At 43.8% G+C, this 17,329-nt stretch overlaps 1 protein-coding gene across 1 annotated transcript in view; it reads left to right on the top strand.

The window, feature by feature from the left end:
- The window catches only part of HECTD4 (HECT domain E3 ubiquitin protein ligase 4), a 119,705-nt gene that overhangs the window by 82,041 nt on the left and 20,335 nt on the right, over window positions 1-17,329 (top strand). Inside the window, exons 50-59 of the mRNA XM_023733791.1 lie at window positions 620-756; window positions 1,227-1,353; window positions 5,174-5,311; window positions 7,061-7,197; window positions 9,408-9,568; window positions 12,016-12,197; window positions 13,447-13,652; window positions 13,957-14,087; window positions 14,620-14,825; window positions 16,373-16,552. Of these exons, the coding sequence (XP_023589559.1) occupies window positions 620-756; window positions 1,227-1,353; window positions 5,174-5,311; window positions 7,061-7,197; window positions 9,408-9,568; window positions 12,016-12,197; window positions 13,447-13,652; window positions 13,957-14,087; window positions 14,620-14,825; window positions 16,373-16,552 (1,605 nt within the window). The remainder of the gene's footprint in view (window positions 1-619; window positions 757-1,226; window positions 1,354-5,173; window positions 5,312-7,060; window positions 7,198-9,407; window positions 9,569-12,015; window positions 12,198-13,446; window positions 13,653-13,956; window positions 14,088-14,619; window positions 14,826-16,372; window positions 16,553-17,329) is intronic.

Consider the following 17,329-nt stretch of genomic DNA (forward strand, 5'->3'; position numbering starts at 1 on the left):
TAACTGGCCCATGAGATACTGAAAACTTTTTTTTTTGGTGCATTAGGTGAAAGTTTACAGAGCAAATTAGTTTCCCATTCGATAATTTGTACAGGAAGTATTTCATGACCTTGGTTTCATTCCCCACAGTGTCAGCATTCTCCCCGTTTCCGCCCTGGGTTCCCCATTTCCTTTAGTCCTGATTTTCTACCCCTTCCTGCCTTCTTGTCTTGGCTTTTGGGCAGATGTTGCCCTTTTGATCTCCTGTAATTAATTGTTCTAAGGAGTATGTTCCTCTGGGGTGTTATTGTTTATCTTATGGGCTTGTCTATTGTTTGGCTGGGGGATGGTCTCTGGGATGCAGAGTCTTTTAAGAGGCAGTTTAATTCTTTCTCGTGATAAAGAACTTTTCAAATTCTTTTCTGAGTTGAATGAATTTTACCCATAAAAACTATTTTAGGATTCAGGGTAATTAGGAATAATCATTTATTCCTTGACTCTGTGCTTGAAAAACCCCAAAGTACTAAGAGTCTTTTCTGTCACATGAATTAAAAGAATCCAGTTTGTCCAAGCGTGACAAGTAAATGATTTTTCCGGCCTGCTTTTGCTTCGAATTCACTGTCATTGTGCTTTGTTACAGAATATGACAGTGACACTTCCTGTCATTATAAAGTAGAGCTCAGCTATGAGAACTTCATCACCTCGGGCCCAGACCCCCACCCGCCTCCCATTGCAGATGATGAAAGTGATGACGATGACGATGATGACATCCCGCAGGTAAGACACCTGCAGGCGTGGCTGTGAGATTCCTCAGCGTTCACATAGCTCCCTGACCAGGAAGAACCACGAGGAATGGTTTTGATCTGAGGGTGCGAGGTTGGAGTTGTCGCACATTGAATTATGTGATTGTCTTTGCACGGTGACCTCTAAAGTGTTAGTTTTCTATAGCAAGATCAATATTTATTGGGCTTTTTTGCCCGGTAAATGTCCAGGTGTTGGAGAAATGAAGTACTTTGATAGCAACTCAGCAGTAAAGCTGGGAATCATATAAATGCTTAGATTGCTTTAGAGGGAACGGAAAAGCTTGCTCAGGGTAGCTGTTCCCTCCCTGAGCATCTGAGGGATGCATTTAGCACAGTGTGTTTCCATCAGTGGCATTTGAGTTGGGAGAAGACGTCAGGATGGGAAGGACTGAGGCCTGCACAGGGTGCTGCTTCTCTGATCACGTGTTTGCCCTCTCCCTCCAGGAGGACCACTATGCCCTGCTGGTGAAGGCATGGGAGACCAAAGTTTTTCCTACTATCCGAAGACGCTTCCGCAATGAAGCCGAGAGGAAGTCAGGCCTGGACCAGATCAAGGGTGCTTTACAACTAGGTCGGGTGTTTTTTGTTTTCTCTCAGAGCCCACTTGATGAATTGAAGAGACGTATTTATGATGAAAATCAGAGTATAAATCAGGAAAGAAGGGCTTATGTAAATCTGAGCCAGACTTAACAGTGTCTTTTACTGTACCTTTATCGAGCTCTGGTTTTATGTTTTTATTGCTAAGCTTTTATTTGTCAGTTTAACTCATTGTTTTTGGGTTGACAGGCTGCTAGTATGAATCTGGGTGGTTATAATGGGAAGTTGTATGACTAGTGGTTAACAATTTGGGCTCGGAAGTCACAGCTGTGCTATTTATCAGCTATGTGACCTTGGGAAAATAACTTCTCTGGGCTTTCCTCATCTTTAAAATGGGATCAATGATGGTAACCACCTCATATGTTATATGAGAAATAAGTGAGTTAATACAGGTCAAGTTCCTAGAACAGTGCCTGGCATATACTAAGCATTCAGTTAGTATAGTTCTTCTTAAGGTCACAATGATAATGATGATGATGTGACTTTTCTCCCACTGGCCTCCTAAAATCCTCACTGTTCCTCCAGCCAAGAATCATACAAATTTAAATTTAATTTAATAATACAAATTAACTCAAAGTTGTTGATGAATCTTAAGTGCACATAGCTCATTTCCATTTAAAGCTTTTCCTCATCTTGCAAAACACCTGCTTGTTGAAATGCAGAAATGCCTTTTCCCAATAGACGCAGCTGCCCTTTCCAGTGGAACATTAATTTGGGCTTTCTGTCATCACATGGCAGTCAGACATAGCCTAAGAGATTTTGTCCCTGTGTCAGCAGTCTTTCTCCTGCCTTGACTTTGGTCCTGACTGAGACAGGACCCAGTAAAGAGAAGAGCCACCAAGAGGCCTTTATTTCTGGTCAGTGTTTGCGCCAAGTCCCTGCGTTCCAGTGACACGTGCGCACCTGCACTCCGTAATCAGGACATACATGTATGACTAGTCCTGTTTCTGATTTCTGTCATGCAGTCCTATCTCCAAAGCTAAGACCTATGACAGTGGAATGTTTTTCTTTACGCTCAACCTCTGGGAATATCCTCATGTCCTATGATGTGGTATGATTGCTTCCTGCTGTCTTATCAGAGCCCTATTTCAGCCGCTGACCCAAATCCTGGGGCAGATAATTAATGTTCCCTCTTCTCTTGATTTCTCTTCTCCTCTTAATTTCTCTTCTCTTCTCTCCTAAGAAGGAGCAATACTAGGGAGGTGAGAATGAGTTTGGATTGTTCAGGAAGTTGCCGTAAGGCCGAACCAGTGTAGCCGAAGAGGTGGGTGTGAGGAGAAGAGTTGTCGGAAAGGTGAGAGGGAGATGAGCAGGAGCAGGGAGAAGCGTCAGCCTTCCTGAGGACTTTGGGTTTTACTCTGTGTAAGACCAGCAGTAAGACAGGAAGCCAGGAGAGGGCGTTGAGCAAAGGCGCATGTAATCTTATATAGCAGATCCTAGAGATACAGAGAGAATTTGCTACCCTCCGCCCATTCTCAGCATGTGAAAGAAAATACCCTTTTTGTGTCCTTTTAGACTGCAGAGCAGCTCTTACCTTGTTTTCAGATAGCTTTCACTTACTAAATGTAACACCAAGTTGGTTACTGATTGCCTTGAAGCACTGGTGCAGGTCACTGGTTTTCAGCTAGGAGAGCTTTGTGTCAGTCATTCATTCAGTCATTGATTCATGTACTTGTTCATTTGTGCATTAAAGTGCCTCCCGGGTGTCAGGCCTTGTGCTAGGGAAGAAAGAATCTGCTGGGAAGAAGACAGGGATGATCCCTCCTCTCACAGAGCTTACATTCTAGTAGGAGAAACAGGTAATCAGCAAACAAGCCATCTAGTGGTTACAATCAGTGTGTGTAAGTAGAGTGATGTGATCTTGTCTGGCTTCTCTATGAACATGGTATGTAAGCTGAGACCCGGAGCTAACTAGGTAAAGGTTTAGGAATAAACACTGTTTGTTCGGGGAGGCTGGTGTTTCTTACTGCTCTGGGAAAGAGAGAAAAGGAGAAAAGAGACTGTGCAGTATTTGGAGGGAAGCCTTTTTATGTGACCATTGGGTGCTGTGCCTTTATTTTCATGCGTGTTCTTCCACTGACAATTAGGGTTTGTCTTTGTTTTTTTTTAACCATTTGTTCCTGGAGTTGTCCTGAATGTCTGTAACTGGGTATCCCTCCTCTTCCTCCCTCCCAGTTCAGGAGAGGAAGAATGCAGACCAGACAGCCAGCCATCCGATTATCCAAAGGTAGCAGTTGGGTCAGAGCCAGACTGAGGACTCCTAGCCTCATGACCCACCCAGAAAGCACCCACAGCCTCTAATCTTATGTTGCCAAGGCCGTTCTCTTGGGATCCACCCCTTTGACCATGGCCAGCCATCTGAGCTATATTGATTTAAACATAAAACATTGACCTGTCAACTCTAAACCCCTCAATATAGCAGTGGCATAGGCTGAAAGGAGGATAGAGATTTCTCGGCATCCCCAAAGGGCAACTCTGTGAAGGTGGATCAGCCTGTGTTGTCGAGTCCTCTGCAGAAGGCTAATATAACCATCCTTATGCTGGGCCTGGTTTAACTTGGCATTCTCTTAGTGGGCCCTGATTCCTGCTTATTAGACAGAGAGTAGAGAGTATTTTTTGGGCTTTGTTTCCCCTTTCCTCCCCATTATTCTTTTGGAAAGTGTTGCAGAGATTATTTTTCCATAATCTTCTAATATTAGGCCAAGATTTCTGCTTTTATTCTCTCTGGCACTTCTTGTCCCAACCGCCATTCTCAAACTGCAACCCTCTTTTCGAAGGTGCTCAGAAAATCGCTACACCTTTTCATTACAGCAAGGCCAGCGATTGAGAGAGTGGTAAAGGAATGTGATGGAAACAGGCTTTGTTTAAGATCAGACACCATCAACACCCATTCCTTAGCCCATGGGATCTAGGGCAGCCACAGCAAACGGAGACGTTCTGCCCCACCTGCGCTGTACTCCCCGCAATGATGCCTGTTTCAGGCCTTTGGACATTTGCTTACTTGGTTCATTCATCGATAGTGACCGTTGCTATTGAACATAATGAATGTGCTCTCCTACTGGGAAGGAGAACAGTGAGAATTCCAGTAGTCTTTAGGAAAAGTCGATGTCTCTCTTAAATAAGCAGAATGTGTTTGTTATAATAAAAATCAAACACAGTACAACAATACACAGAAAAACTTGCAAAAGCCAGAACCTGTGTAAGGCGGAAACCTGTCAGAGAAGGAAAGCTCAAATAGTCTCCACTAATAGAGAGCGATAGAAAAGTGGTAAGACTGCATCCTGCCAAAGGCAGAAAGCTTGTAAGACCCGTAAAAGCAAGGTAGTCTCGTCACATTCCGGCTTTCACAGTTTTCACTGTATAAAGTAAGAAGTATAAGTTACTCGCACTCCCATCTTATTCCCTGGTTGTCCTATTGTTTGTTTTTTTAACTTAACTAAAATTTAGTGACAGCTTAATGACAGACCAGCATTTTTTAACCATTTGGTATTGATGAACACTTTGGTTGTTTCCAGTGTTTGGCTATTATTACTGACAGCTGCAGTGACTGTTCTTGTACGTGTGCCTTTGCACACTTGTGCTTGTGTTTCTGTGGGAGAGATTCCTAAAAGTAGAGTATTGAGTCAGAGCACATTTTAATCTTAGTAGACATTGTATAATCACCTTCCCCAAAAGGTTGCATACTCCTGCAAACTGTGTTTGAAAGCTTCTCTTACCTTTTCATTCTAGTCGTAAGTAGGTATTGTGGTTGAGAGAAGAGAGAGTCACCCAGTGCTGTTGTTTTTTTTTTTTAGGCATGGTGGATATTGCCAGACAGACGGTTGAATTTCTCTATGAGGAGAATGGTGGCATCCCAAGAGACCTTTATCTTCCCACCATTGAAGACATTAAAGATGAAGCAAACAAGTTCACAATTGATAAAGTTCGAAAAGGTTTTGCTTTCCTCCTTATTTCACTTAGGAAATTTCCTATGCAATGAGAAGTTGAGGTTTCCCAAGCATGAGCTTGAGCCAGGCAGCTGTCGGCTCACCGGGTGACTCTCCTTCTTCAGGAGTCACTTGTCCTGAGGCCAGATAGCTTCCCACATGCTCTTCCAGGCTTTCCCATGTGAGGCCCTACAGCTTCCTGGTGTGGCAAAATTGACGTTTGTCTGGCCTCTGGTGGCCTCTCCCACACTCCCAGGACTCTGGCATGAGCAGGCTGAGGCAGGGCAGTTGTGCAAGGAGAGAAGTGGGGCCTAGGCTGAGGATTCCAGAGGCTTAGTCCTTGCTACTGAGCTAATAAACTTTATACACATGGTTTTACTGTGCTTTTTTGAATTTTAATAGAATGTATTTATTCTTTTCTTTAAAAATCTATTGCATCTTTCTGTTTGGGGTGGTGAAAAAGGTTTGGAATTAGTGGTGACGGTTGCACAACATTGTAAATGTAGTTAATGTCAATGAATTGTACACTTAAAAATGGTTGAAATGGCAAATTTTATGTTCTATGTATTTTACCACAATATTTTATTTTACATATATTAGACATTATGGAAAAATGAGAGAAAACAGAAAAACATAAAGAGAATTTAAAGCTGCTGACTGTTAGAGTCTCCAGAGGATCTACACAAAAATACCAGAATACCACAGGCACGGCCAGGAATAGCTGTTTACTTTTATTTTTTCTTTCTTTGAGATGTAATTCACATGTCACAAAATTCACCCTTTTAAAGTGTACAATCCAGTGGATTTTAGTACAGTCACAAAACCGTATAACCATCACCACTATCTACCAGAACGTTTTCATCCCCCCTGAAAAGAAATCCTGTGCCATTAACATTCACTCCCCATTCCTCCCTTCCCTTATTCCCTGGAAACTACTAATCAACTTCCTTTCTCTATGGATTTGCCTGTTCTGGAGATGTCATATAAATGAAATAGCTATACATTCTGTAGCTATTGTGTCTGGCTGCTTTCACTTAGCGCAGTGTTTCCAAGGTTCATCCATGTTGTAGCGTGTATCAGTACTTCATTCCTTTTTATGGCTGAATGGTATTCCATTGTAGGGATAGATTGCATTTTGTTTATCCATTCATCAGTTGATGGACATTTGGGTTGTTTCCACTTTTTGGCTGTTATGAATAATGCTGCCAGGAACATTCATGTATATATGGGTATATAAAGAAAATATTTATATTCTCTTTGCCATTACTGAGTCATATGGCAACTCTATGTTTAACTTTTTGAGGAACTGCCAGACTGTTTTCCAAAGTGGCTGCACCATTTTACATTCCCACCAGCAGTGAATGAGGGTTCCGTTTTCTCCATATTTTCCCAACACTTACTTTTTTTTTAAAATTGAATTATAGCCATCCTAGTGGACGTGAAGTGATATCTCATTGTGATTTTGACTTGCTTTTCCCTAATGATTAATGATGCTGAGCATCTTTTCATTTTCTTTGGAAAACTATCTGTTCTAATCCTTTTCCCATTTTTTAATTGGGTTATTTGTCTTTTTATTGTCGAATTGTAAGAGTTCTTACATTTTGTTATATTACCTTTGAGCTATGTCCCATTTTGATTATAACTAAACTGAGGGTATTGTTAAATATCGTAAGAGCTATTTGAGACCCTAAAATATAGAGTGCCAAGATGATAAGGATACTTGTTCCTGAAAATAACTTCTTCCAACCTCCTCAGGTCTCACGGTGGTAACCCGCTCTCCGGACAGCAATAATGTAGCCAGCAGTACAGTTGGAACTGCTCTGCCAAAATTTGCCATCCGAGGGATGCTGAAAACCTTTGGGCTGCATGGAGTCGTCTTAGATGTTGATTCAGTGAGTGAACTGCCTTTCAGATGTATAAGCCCTTTTGTGTATACTGAAACTTTCATGCCCAGACTCCAAGTACCTTAAAAAGTGTTTACACAGATGGGTTGCTCTTCAAGTTAGGGACAAAGAAACCAAGCAAAAGTGCTGTCATGCCAACTGACTGGCCAGAGATGTTCCCACGGACCAGGTCAAGGCCTATGATAGATTATAGGCTCTGAACTTGGAGCCCTGATAGCGTAGCAGTTAAGCGTTCGGCTGTTAACCAAAACGTTGGCAGTTCAAATCCACCAGCCGCTCCTTGGAAACCCTATGGCGCAGTCCTACTTTGTCCTATAGGGTCACTGTGAGTTGGAATCGACTCAGTGGCAATGGGTTTTTTTAATTCTTGTTGCCATCGGCTCCTTAAGACCATGCTGTCTCTGTCATTGTTGTCTATCAGCCATTTTCAAACTGTGTCTCTACATTGTATCTACCCAAGCTCCAAGGGAGAAAACTCCCATTGTCCTTAATGAAGGAGCCCTGGTGGCGTAGTGGTTAAGCATTTGGCTGCTAACCGAAAGATCAAACCCACCAGCCTCTGCATGGGAGAAAGATGTGGCAGTCTGCTCCCATAAACATCACAGCCTTGGAAACCCAATGGGGCAGTTGTGCTCTGTCCTATAGGGTTGCTATGAGTCAGAATCAACTCAACGGCAACGGGTTCATCCTTAATGAGTGGATGATCTGTCATCGTCATGATTGTTGTACAGACACAGTCAAAGAAATTGTTTTGTGATTTTGATCACATCATCTCACTGGTTCTCTCGGCCTCAGTGGTAAAATGGGTATGTTAAACTAGAGAAATCATTTCCTTCTCCGTTTTGCAGAGCCCTCTTAAGGGTCTCAGCAATGATTTGGGGAGTGAAGGGCAAAGAAGGAACAGAAGGGAATGGAAGAGAGGAAAGCAGAAGGTTTCTTTTGAAAAAAGGGTCTTGTTTGAAAACCGTGACTGCATGATCCTGAGGTTGGATACACATCCTCGCCTTTAAGAAGTTTTCCATGCAAGAAAAGCTGATGAAATAATATATAGATTAGACCTAACAGTCTTTGATGAAGAAGTATCTGTCACTACACAGATCCAAGCTGTGGTCTCTATCTAGAAATACAGATACAGATAATGTTAGGTACCATTAATGCTTTGAAATCTACCTTTTAAAAACTTATGTCTTCAGTGGATTCCATTTTACCAGAGCCTAATTTAAATCATGAATTTTTTTTTTAGAGGGGCTATTGTTTTGTGGTTGACTAAGGTGAGCTTTCAAATAGAAAATGCCATCAGTAATACTGTTAACCTCCCACTGCCTTGCAATACAAACTTCTAACCCTAGTAATCAGAAAATACGTTACTCATAGTATTTTTCAGCAATAGAAAGTAAATAGAAATTTTGTTAAATAATTCAGTTACTCCTCAAGTAATTTGATTCCCTTTTAAAAAATAATCTCTACATAAAAATTACATTGGCATTTGAATCCAGAATGCATATGCATGAACTTACTTTTTATTTTCCTAGCAATAAAATAGAGCTTTCAGACTGGTTCCCTGCTTTTAAAAAAGTATTGACATAAAAACAACGTAAATTTACCTGGCAAAAACGTGCAGAAATATTACTGAATTATAGCACTGTTCTCTTTAAATTGCTTACTCATGATTACATTGAAGGTCTTCTTTAATTTACTGTAACAACTAAAATTTGCTACCTGGTATGGAAAAACTGAAACCCACTATGAATACAAACTTTTTGACCCAATCGGTGGCCAGAAACTAACATTTATTGCTCTAGTTGCTGGTCATAGCTGTACTTTTTCTATTTTGAGTCAAGTGATTTTTTTATAACTGATTAATTAACTCACATTTATTTCTAAGAATTTATTAAAATCTCCATGCTTCTTAATGTTTATTATTTTCCTTTATTCAGAAAAGTATATAGTGTAAATTTACTTTGTGGTGTGTGTTTCAAAAATGTATTGTGAACTCCTTTTTAATTCGTTCATTTTGTAATGTCCATGAAATAACAAATTATAAGCATAAAATCTAGAAGTCTAAAATTAAAAAATTATACATATGTGTATATTAATTTATATATATATATAATGTTTAATATACTTTTTGTTTTTAAACTTGGAAGACCAAGTCAATGCTCAGAAAAACAAAAAGATATTTACTTTTACTGTTGTAGGTAAATGAATTGGTGCAGGTGGAAACGTACCTCCGAAGCGAAGGTGTGCTGGTCCGATACTGGTATCCTATTGATATGCTGGAAAGGCCCCCAGCAGGCTACCGAAGGACTGCCACAAATGGGCTGGTCACACTGGACAATACTAACCTTCAAATTCACAGGTAAAAGTGAGCCTTCTTACTAGTGGGCCGCAGAAATCCACCAATCCTATTTTACCACATGTACCATTTGTCCTTGACAAGAAGGCAGGAGGCTTCTCCTTCAAAGATAAGAGAGGGAGGGAAGGCAGCTAGTAAAGATAACAGCGAAATGGGTGGAGGTGGGAAGAAAAGTTAGGGGATCCGGTATTCCCTGGCCTTTGCTTTGCCACATGCATTCTCTGCTGTGAGTGTGGGGGACTGAGAGGGGCTGGCAATTGAAGAGTATGGAAAAGTTATAAAGAGTAAAGTGAATGAAGAAGAGATAGTAAGAGGATGCCCAGGCACTGTGTGAGCAGCTAGCTACTTTCTTTGTTAAGCTAATTGGGTATCCTTGAATGCCTACAACTAAAATTTGCTGATTTGCACCAGGTGGCGTTCTATGAGGGAACAGAAGATACATGCTAAAGGCACATGCCTGCCCCCAGTGGTTTAAAACCTAAAGATCTGGCAAATTCCTTCATGTGCACCCTTACTGATTCACCAGTGAATTATTTCCTTTGATCTTAAAAATTCTTGCAGCAATTCAGAGGAAAATATAATAATAAATGGAGTTCTCTGATGAAAGGTTTCCATAAACTATTTTTTATGCTACTCACCCATTGGTCACCACAGTCTCTCATTAGGTTATCAGTTTTGAACCACTTATTAACTTGAGTTTGTCTCAGGCTTTGACCTCTCACTGAAACTTTAGATACATGTGTCCAACTGCCTCCTTGACACCTCCACTTGAATACTGCATGGCCCTGTTTCAGTGATCTCAAATTCGGTTAGACGATCACATCTGGAAGACCAAAATAGTCCAACTTGGCATGAGCTTCACTTAGAAAGCGACAGGATGGGAAGCGTGGTGTGCCCCAGGGCAACGCTGCGCAGGTTTCTTCAGTAGGCGTCCTCACAGCTGCCCACACAGATGTTCAGGAGCTAGTCTCTGACCCTCTCCCCAGCTAGCAGCTCAGGTGTGGGGGAGACTTCACACAGCAGGGTTCACATGGTGGCTGAGCAGCACCATGTCCCAAATAGGAGCCAGTATCTCTAGTAACGACTCCACAGGCATAGCTCTGGGGATTCTGCCAAGAGACATGCCAGTTAGCAAAGTCACTGCACTCTGGGAAGCCCCAAAGCTGTGGCTTCTAGCCAAGAAAGTTCCTCTTTCAAGTCCTCCCAGTCCAGATGCAGCTTGCTGATTGGGGCCATGTCTCCCATCAGCAGTGTGCCTAGTAATGCCGCTGACATTCTGTCTTTGTCAGGTTTCCAGAGAAAGGAGCTAGAAGCAGGTTAATCCAGAGTCAATCCTCATGTAGAAGAGGAAAGGGTAACTTAATAAACACCTTAAAATATAGCACGGGAAGTGCAATTCTGGATTTTTCCTTAAAACCTCCTCCTCCTTCGCTGTCTTCCCCATATCTGTGAGGGACACCACCATTCATCCAGAAGTTATCCTGAGTCATCCTTTTATCTCCCCATCAATCCCCACATACTCCCAATCTGTCCTCTTCTCTCCATTTCCACCATTTCTTGCTTCCCTCAACTCTTTCTTTTCCTTATAACAGCTAGAGTGAACTTTTAGCAACATAAATTGGATCATTCATTTCATTCCTCTGAGTCAAACCTTCCCAATGGTTTTCCATGGCCCTTGGAATAGAATTCAAACCCTTAACCTGGCTCAGAGCCCTGTGTGATCTGTCCTGTCTGCTTCTCCATCGTACTCTTCAGTGGTGCTGGCCTTTCAGTCACTCCCCATTTCTCCCCAATGCCCGTAGCCCTAGGCAACCTCCAGTCTGTCTTCTGTCCCTGTGGATTTGCCTGTTGTGGACATTGCATATAAACACAATGACGTAGTATGTTGTCTCTTGTATCTGGCTCTTAGCATAGTGTTTCCAATGTTCATCCATGTAGCATGTATCAAAAGTTTATTCCTGTTTGTGACTGAATAATATTCCACTGTAAGCCCTGGTGGCACAGTGGTTAAGAGCTCAGCTGCTAACCAAAATGTTGGCAGTTCAAATCCACCAGCCACTCCTTAGAAACCCTGTGGGGCAGTCCTACTCTGTCCTATAGGGTCGTTATGAGTCGGAATCGACTCAATGGCAACGGGTTTTGTTTTGGTTTTGGTAAGGATGTACCACATTTTGTTTCTCCATTCATCTGTGGATTGACACAAGTTATTTCCACCTTTTGGCTATTGTGAATAATGCCACTATGAACAGGTGTACGGGTTTTTTTCTCTTTCCACAGGGGTTTTTGAGTTGGGAGAAAACATAACTAAATGTGGCTTTTAAAAAAAAAAACCCAAGTGACTCACTTGGGGTCCAGAACATGGGTCCCCTCAGAACCCTGCAGCCCCTCCCAGGTGTGGGGCCGGGCATCCGTGCACGCTCAGTGCCTCCCACCTGCCTTTTCCCTTGCAGAGAGCTGCTGCGATGCGAGGCCGCGCTGGCTAGGCTCTACTGCCGCATGGCCCTGCTCAACATCTTCGCCCCTAAGTTGCCTCACTTGTTTACCCGCCTCTTCCACATTCCTGCCGTCCGGGACATTACCCTGGAGCACCTGCAGCTGCTGTCCAATCAGCTCCTCACTCCTCCTCTCCCAGGTAAACATGGCTTTGCTATGATCACTGCAGAAATCAGCCCCAGTGTAAAATACCCCTAAGACTGACCAAGGCCTGAGCAGGATTTGTTCTGAGTTCACCCGTTCTCCATCTAAGGAGGAGTGGGCGGGGGAGGGCTTTGAGGACAGTACCTTTAGGCTGCTATACATAAACTCCACTAAAACACTGGGATTGCCTTTCTCTCTCCCTCTTTGAAAAATGTTAAGTGGATTACTCACTTCAGTCATCAGTCTTTTAAGCATTCATTGAGCTTCCCAAATGAATTGTAAATCAAGGGAAATTACATATTATTTATGAAAATAGTTCCTGTACTTTTGCCACAGACATTCTATTTGGCATTGTAAACAGAGTGAAACTTCCTGTTATCAGACTTCTGCAAAGCAGACCCGTTAGATCATCAAGGCTTCAAGTAGGCCTGTTTTAACGGGCCAGCTTGTGTGTGTCTGATGAACTTGGGGGCTCTTGGGAGTGAGGGTCAATGCCGTGTGTTTGCTCCCCTGGTGGACACAGCCCTCAGCCCAGTCCAAGACTGAGGGGCACCTCCTGTCTTTCTCTGCCACTTAGCCTCCAGCCTGCTCCCCTGGGTCTCCTAGCAACCACGATGGGAGCACTGATGAGATGGGCAGCACTCTAAACCCATACTGCATTTGGGGTCGTTGCCTTCCAGCTCGCAGCCATGGAGTCCCAGGCAGTGCGCATGGGCACGTGCGTTTGTATGTGTGCACGTGCGTTTGTATGTGTGCACGTGCACTTGCTCCATCTCCACTGGTTCATTTCAGCACCTAGGGTCTGCTAGCCCACGAGAACTGAGAGGCTCAGAAATACACCTGCAGGCGATTTAAAGTGTTTGCACAAAGAGCTTTGCCGTGATGATCCAACACATAGCTCTACAAACTCTGCTCCAAGGCCCCCTAACAGCTCCTTGGTGCTGCTTCAGGGTGGGCCAGGCAGCCAAATGGGTCAGGCTCTGGGAACCCCCGAAATCTAAGCAGCTAGCCCCACTTTTATCTGTTAAGAGACTTGAGGCTTCTCCTTAAGATTTTTCTTTAAGAAGCAGTTTTGCTGCTAAAAAGAAAGTAAAAGTTAAAAACCATTGATCGGAAATCCGCCCCCCGGAGGATCTGATTGGTAATATTGGTTGTCTCTGGCCATGTTACTAATTTTCTGTTACTTAGGATTTCATTGGCTGCTTTGGTCCTTGTAAACTGGGTGTTTTCTTCCCTGTCCGCAGACGGCACCATCAGCTCCAGCTCGATCCTCCTGGCACAGTCTCTGCAGCACTGCATACGCTCCCAGAACTGCTCCGCCACGGACCTCTTTTACCAGGGCAACTCCCAGACGGTGCGAGAGTGGCTCAACGTGGCCATCACGCGCAGCCTGCACCAGGGCGAGGAGAGCTTGCTGGAGCTGACCAGGCAGATCTGCTCTTTCCTGCAGGTAAATGTCTAAAGCACTAACGTCCCTCAGCTGTGCTTACGGTTTTTAATTGGAAGTCTTGTTGACTTGCTAGAAATTACATTCCTTCCTCCCCTAAGCCCCAGCCCCCACCGATTTCTTTTCCTCAGAAGTTTTTCTGCTTTGTCCCATCTGGAGCTGTCTTCCTCCTGGAGCGCTCTTTTGTCCTTCTGAACCTATTACGGCGTACGCTCTGGCTGTTTCCTCTCGCTCTGTGAGATGAGAAAATGAAATGCTCTCTCTTGTGTTTAGCCTGTGGCTTTCCCTATTAAATGTCTCTTTGCAGACAGCACCGGAGCAGTTCCCCTCTGAAGAATTCCTGATTTCTGAGTCCAAAGTTAACATGGACGTTAATTTCCCGGGGGCGGCTTTTGTCGTTGTGTCTTGTAAGGAAAGTCAGTCTGGATTCCGTAAAGAGTAAGTGGCCCGCTCTCAAGAAGAGGGTGATGGGGAGAGAGAAGTAAGATGGATTCTGCTGAAAGTGACAGAGGAAAAGCTCAAATTGTTTTTTATTTTTTAATGTCCACTATATTTTAAAAAGGATCCCTGGTGGCACAATTGTTAAGCGCTTGGCTGTTAATTGAAAAGTCGCTGGTTCAAACCCACCAGCTGCCCCGCATGAGAAAAGACCTGGCGATTGGCTCCCATAAAGATTACAGCCTAGGAAACTCTGTGGGGCAGTTCTACTCTGTCCTGTATGGTTGCTATGAGTCGGAATTGACTGGATGGCACACCACGATGACAACATTTTTAAAAATCATTTGTACTTCTTTACGCTTTTGCATGTTTTGGAAATTGCTCTGTGAAGAATGACCTAAAGGAATTCTAAAATGAGGTGGAAATGATTTATGCCCAGTCCTCATTTAACTTGTTTCTCATCAAAAAGCATGTGTTGGCCCTCCCTGTTGTGCATGGCTCGCCTCTGTTAATACTGACCCCTTCTCCTCAGCTCCTCCCTGTACAAGGCGCCCTGGGCGCGGGTGCTTGTGTATGGACTGGGCCACAAAGTGAAGCGCAATGGCCAGCTGAACCTCACTGAGGCCGTCTGCTACCCGAGGGATGCGTCTCCAGCCAACACCGGGCTCACACCTCCTCCCACCACCAACCAGTACCCTGCTGTGATCCTCTCCACAGACAAGGTCCACATCAAACTGGGTAAATCTCTCAATGAACCCACGGTAATGAACAAAACAGGGTGAGATCATTCTCTTCTCTCCTTCCCCTTGAAGATAGAACACACCTTGTTCCTTGCCGAGGTCCGATTTCCTGTTGGTAAAGACTAGGACTGCTTGGGTGGTGTGTTTCCGAGGCCATAGATGAAAAGACCTGTTTCTCCACAGGGGAAAGGCCTGGCAGGTGCTGCCCAGACTGCAGTGGGGATTTCCTTTCTGTTCACGGATGTGCTGTGGGATGCGTACCGTATAGAATGATCTGAACAGAGCAGCCTCTTCATTTAGCTGTGATAACCCAGCTGCTTTGCTGAGTTCTCATTAAAACCGAATTCTCTAGTATGTACTGTGGCTCCCCTGGGCACTGGCCACTGTCAGTGGCTGCTTCCCATCTAAGTGATGAACGAAGCTGCAGGGATGGGCTGGGAGACTGCTTTGTCTGCTTTTCCCTGGCATTCTTTATGAAGCCTCCATATTTTAGATTGAGGTCCCAAAGCTGGCGTGCCTGTCCCCTTTATTCTAGGGCCAGCTGACTCCGCTTCTGAGTAGACACAGGGAGGAAAGGAAAACCTGGTCACAGGCTCCCTTGCTGTTCTTTGACAGCCTCGAGACTGAGGCATGTTTGCTAGAGACCATTATAAAGTATATTTGAACTTTTAGGCCCCAAAATGGGTTTTGGGTTTTCCACAGCCCCAGTCCTTCAGACATTACATCTTTCGGGAATAAAATGAAAGGACATTTCCTGGTGATTTGGTTATTGCTAAAAATCTTTCTGATCCCTTTTTATTAGGTTCTATTTCCTCAGTTCCTCTAGGGTAGGTGAATATAATAATATTTTACCTATGCTAGCTCAGTTTTTAAACTATATTAAAAACAGAGCTGTCCGTCTTACCTATTATTCCCTAATTGTCACCCCAAAGTGCAGATGGGACAGATGGTGCCTCCTGATCTTCCAGAGACCCGTGGTGATCAGTGTTTGTGCCGGGTTGGGGGCAGTGCAGGACAGGAGGTAGCCTGGGCCTGGGTAACCTGTTCCCTCTCAGTTTCGGCATTTTCAGTCAGACTTAAACCATGGCAATGTCAGAAGGTAATAAAAGAGTCAACATCCAAAGTCTTGAAAGTGCCTTAAGTCTTAGGGGCACCTGGCTGGTTCGCTTACAACCTAGTCTAAGCTCAGTGGTCTTATTGGGGTAGCAGCTGTACAAAAGGCTGAGCCTTTCTTTACCAAGCTAGGAGTTCTCCGATGAAACCTCTTTTAAAATGTGACTTAGGCTTCCCAGTCTGGCTCATCAGGCTGCTTCGTATCTCCTTCCTTGAGAAATGCTCGCCCTTCCCTGTTCCCACTGCTACCCCTCTGCCTTGTTTTCACACCAGTAAGTGGGTCCTGCCTTCTCCCTGCCTGACTGCTGGAGCATTGGGAGTTACATTTTCTCCCACCCGAGCGGACGAGGAGCATGGGCTTTCTGGCCCTGTTTTGGCCACACAGCTGGCAGGCCATTTTCTCAGGCGGTTCCTCTTGGGTGTTTCTTCTAGGGGTGTCTCCGCCTCCCGGAGCTGTGCTGATGTTGCATTCTCTGCCCCTGGAGTTCCCGCTGGCCATGGCCTTCGCAGAGCAGCTGCTGTCCTGGAGATCAGAGGACGGCGAAGGGAAGTCTGAAGACGAGCCTGACACCATCCCGACATCCGTCCTCCTGCAAGTAGTGGAGCTGCTAGGTAAGGCTCACCCTCCCCCCAGGGTCAGGACTTGAGGAGTGGGCCACACTCGCCCAGGCAGCTGCAGCCTGAACCTCTTGTCATTTGAAGTGAGTTTGGGGAATCAATTTTAAGATGGGGGTTAGACTTGCAAATCCATGATTCCATTATTTCCATTATTATGAGAGGTAGCAATTGATCATGAAAAGATTAATTTTATCATACTTTTTACTTTAAAAAAAAAAATGTATGCCATTACTGTAACTCTGGGGGTGAAGCATGGCATAGAAGTGAACTATGGTCCAAAATCAAACATGAAGACTGCATAGCTCCTGAATGGTTCAAAAGAGGGTATGTTTGTCAAAACTCATAATCGTGAACTTGAGATTTGTGCAGTTCACCATATGTAAATTTACCACAAAAAAACTGAAATCAATATGGAACTCTAATTAATGATATGACTGGTGATGTGTTTAAGGATGAAACATAATGGTGCCTGCAACTTTTTTTGAAATAATCAAAAACTAAGAATGGCAGATGAATGACTAAAGAGGTGGGTAGATGGATAGCTGTGTGATAAAGCAATATAGCCAAATGTTCTTGGGAGAATCTAGGCAGTAGGTATATGTATTTACTGTATAATTCCTTCAACTTTTCTAGTCTTTCTGGAATAAAAAAAAATTGAAACAATACAATGTTAGAGGGAAAAAGAGATTGCAATGTAAATTATACTGCCATTTTAAAAAAGTTGCAAACCCAAGTGCTCTCAGGGGTCAGGGGCCAGGGTGAGGCAGGTAA

Source organism: Trichechus manatus, unplaced genomic scaffold (genome assembly GCF_000243295.1).
Source record: "Trichechus manatus latirostris isolate Lorelei unplaced genomic scaffold, TriManLat1.0 scaffold00061, whole genome shotgun sequence".
NCBI classification, from domain to species: Eukaryota; Metazoa; Chordata; class Mammalia; order Sirenia; family Trichechidae; genus Trichechus; species Trichechus manatus.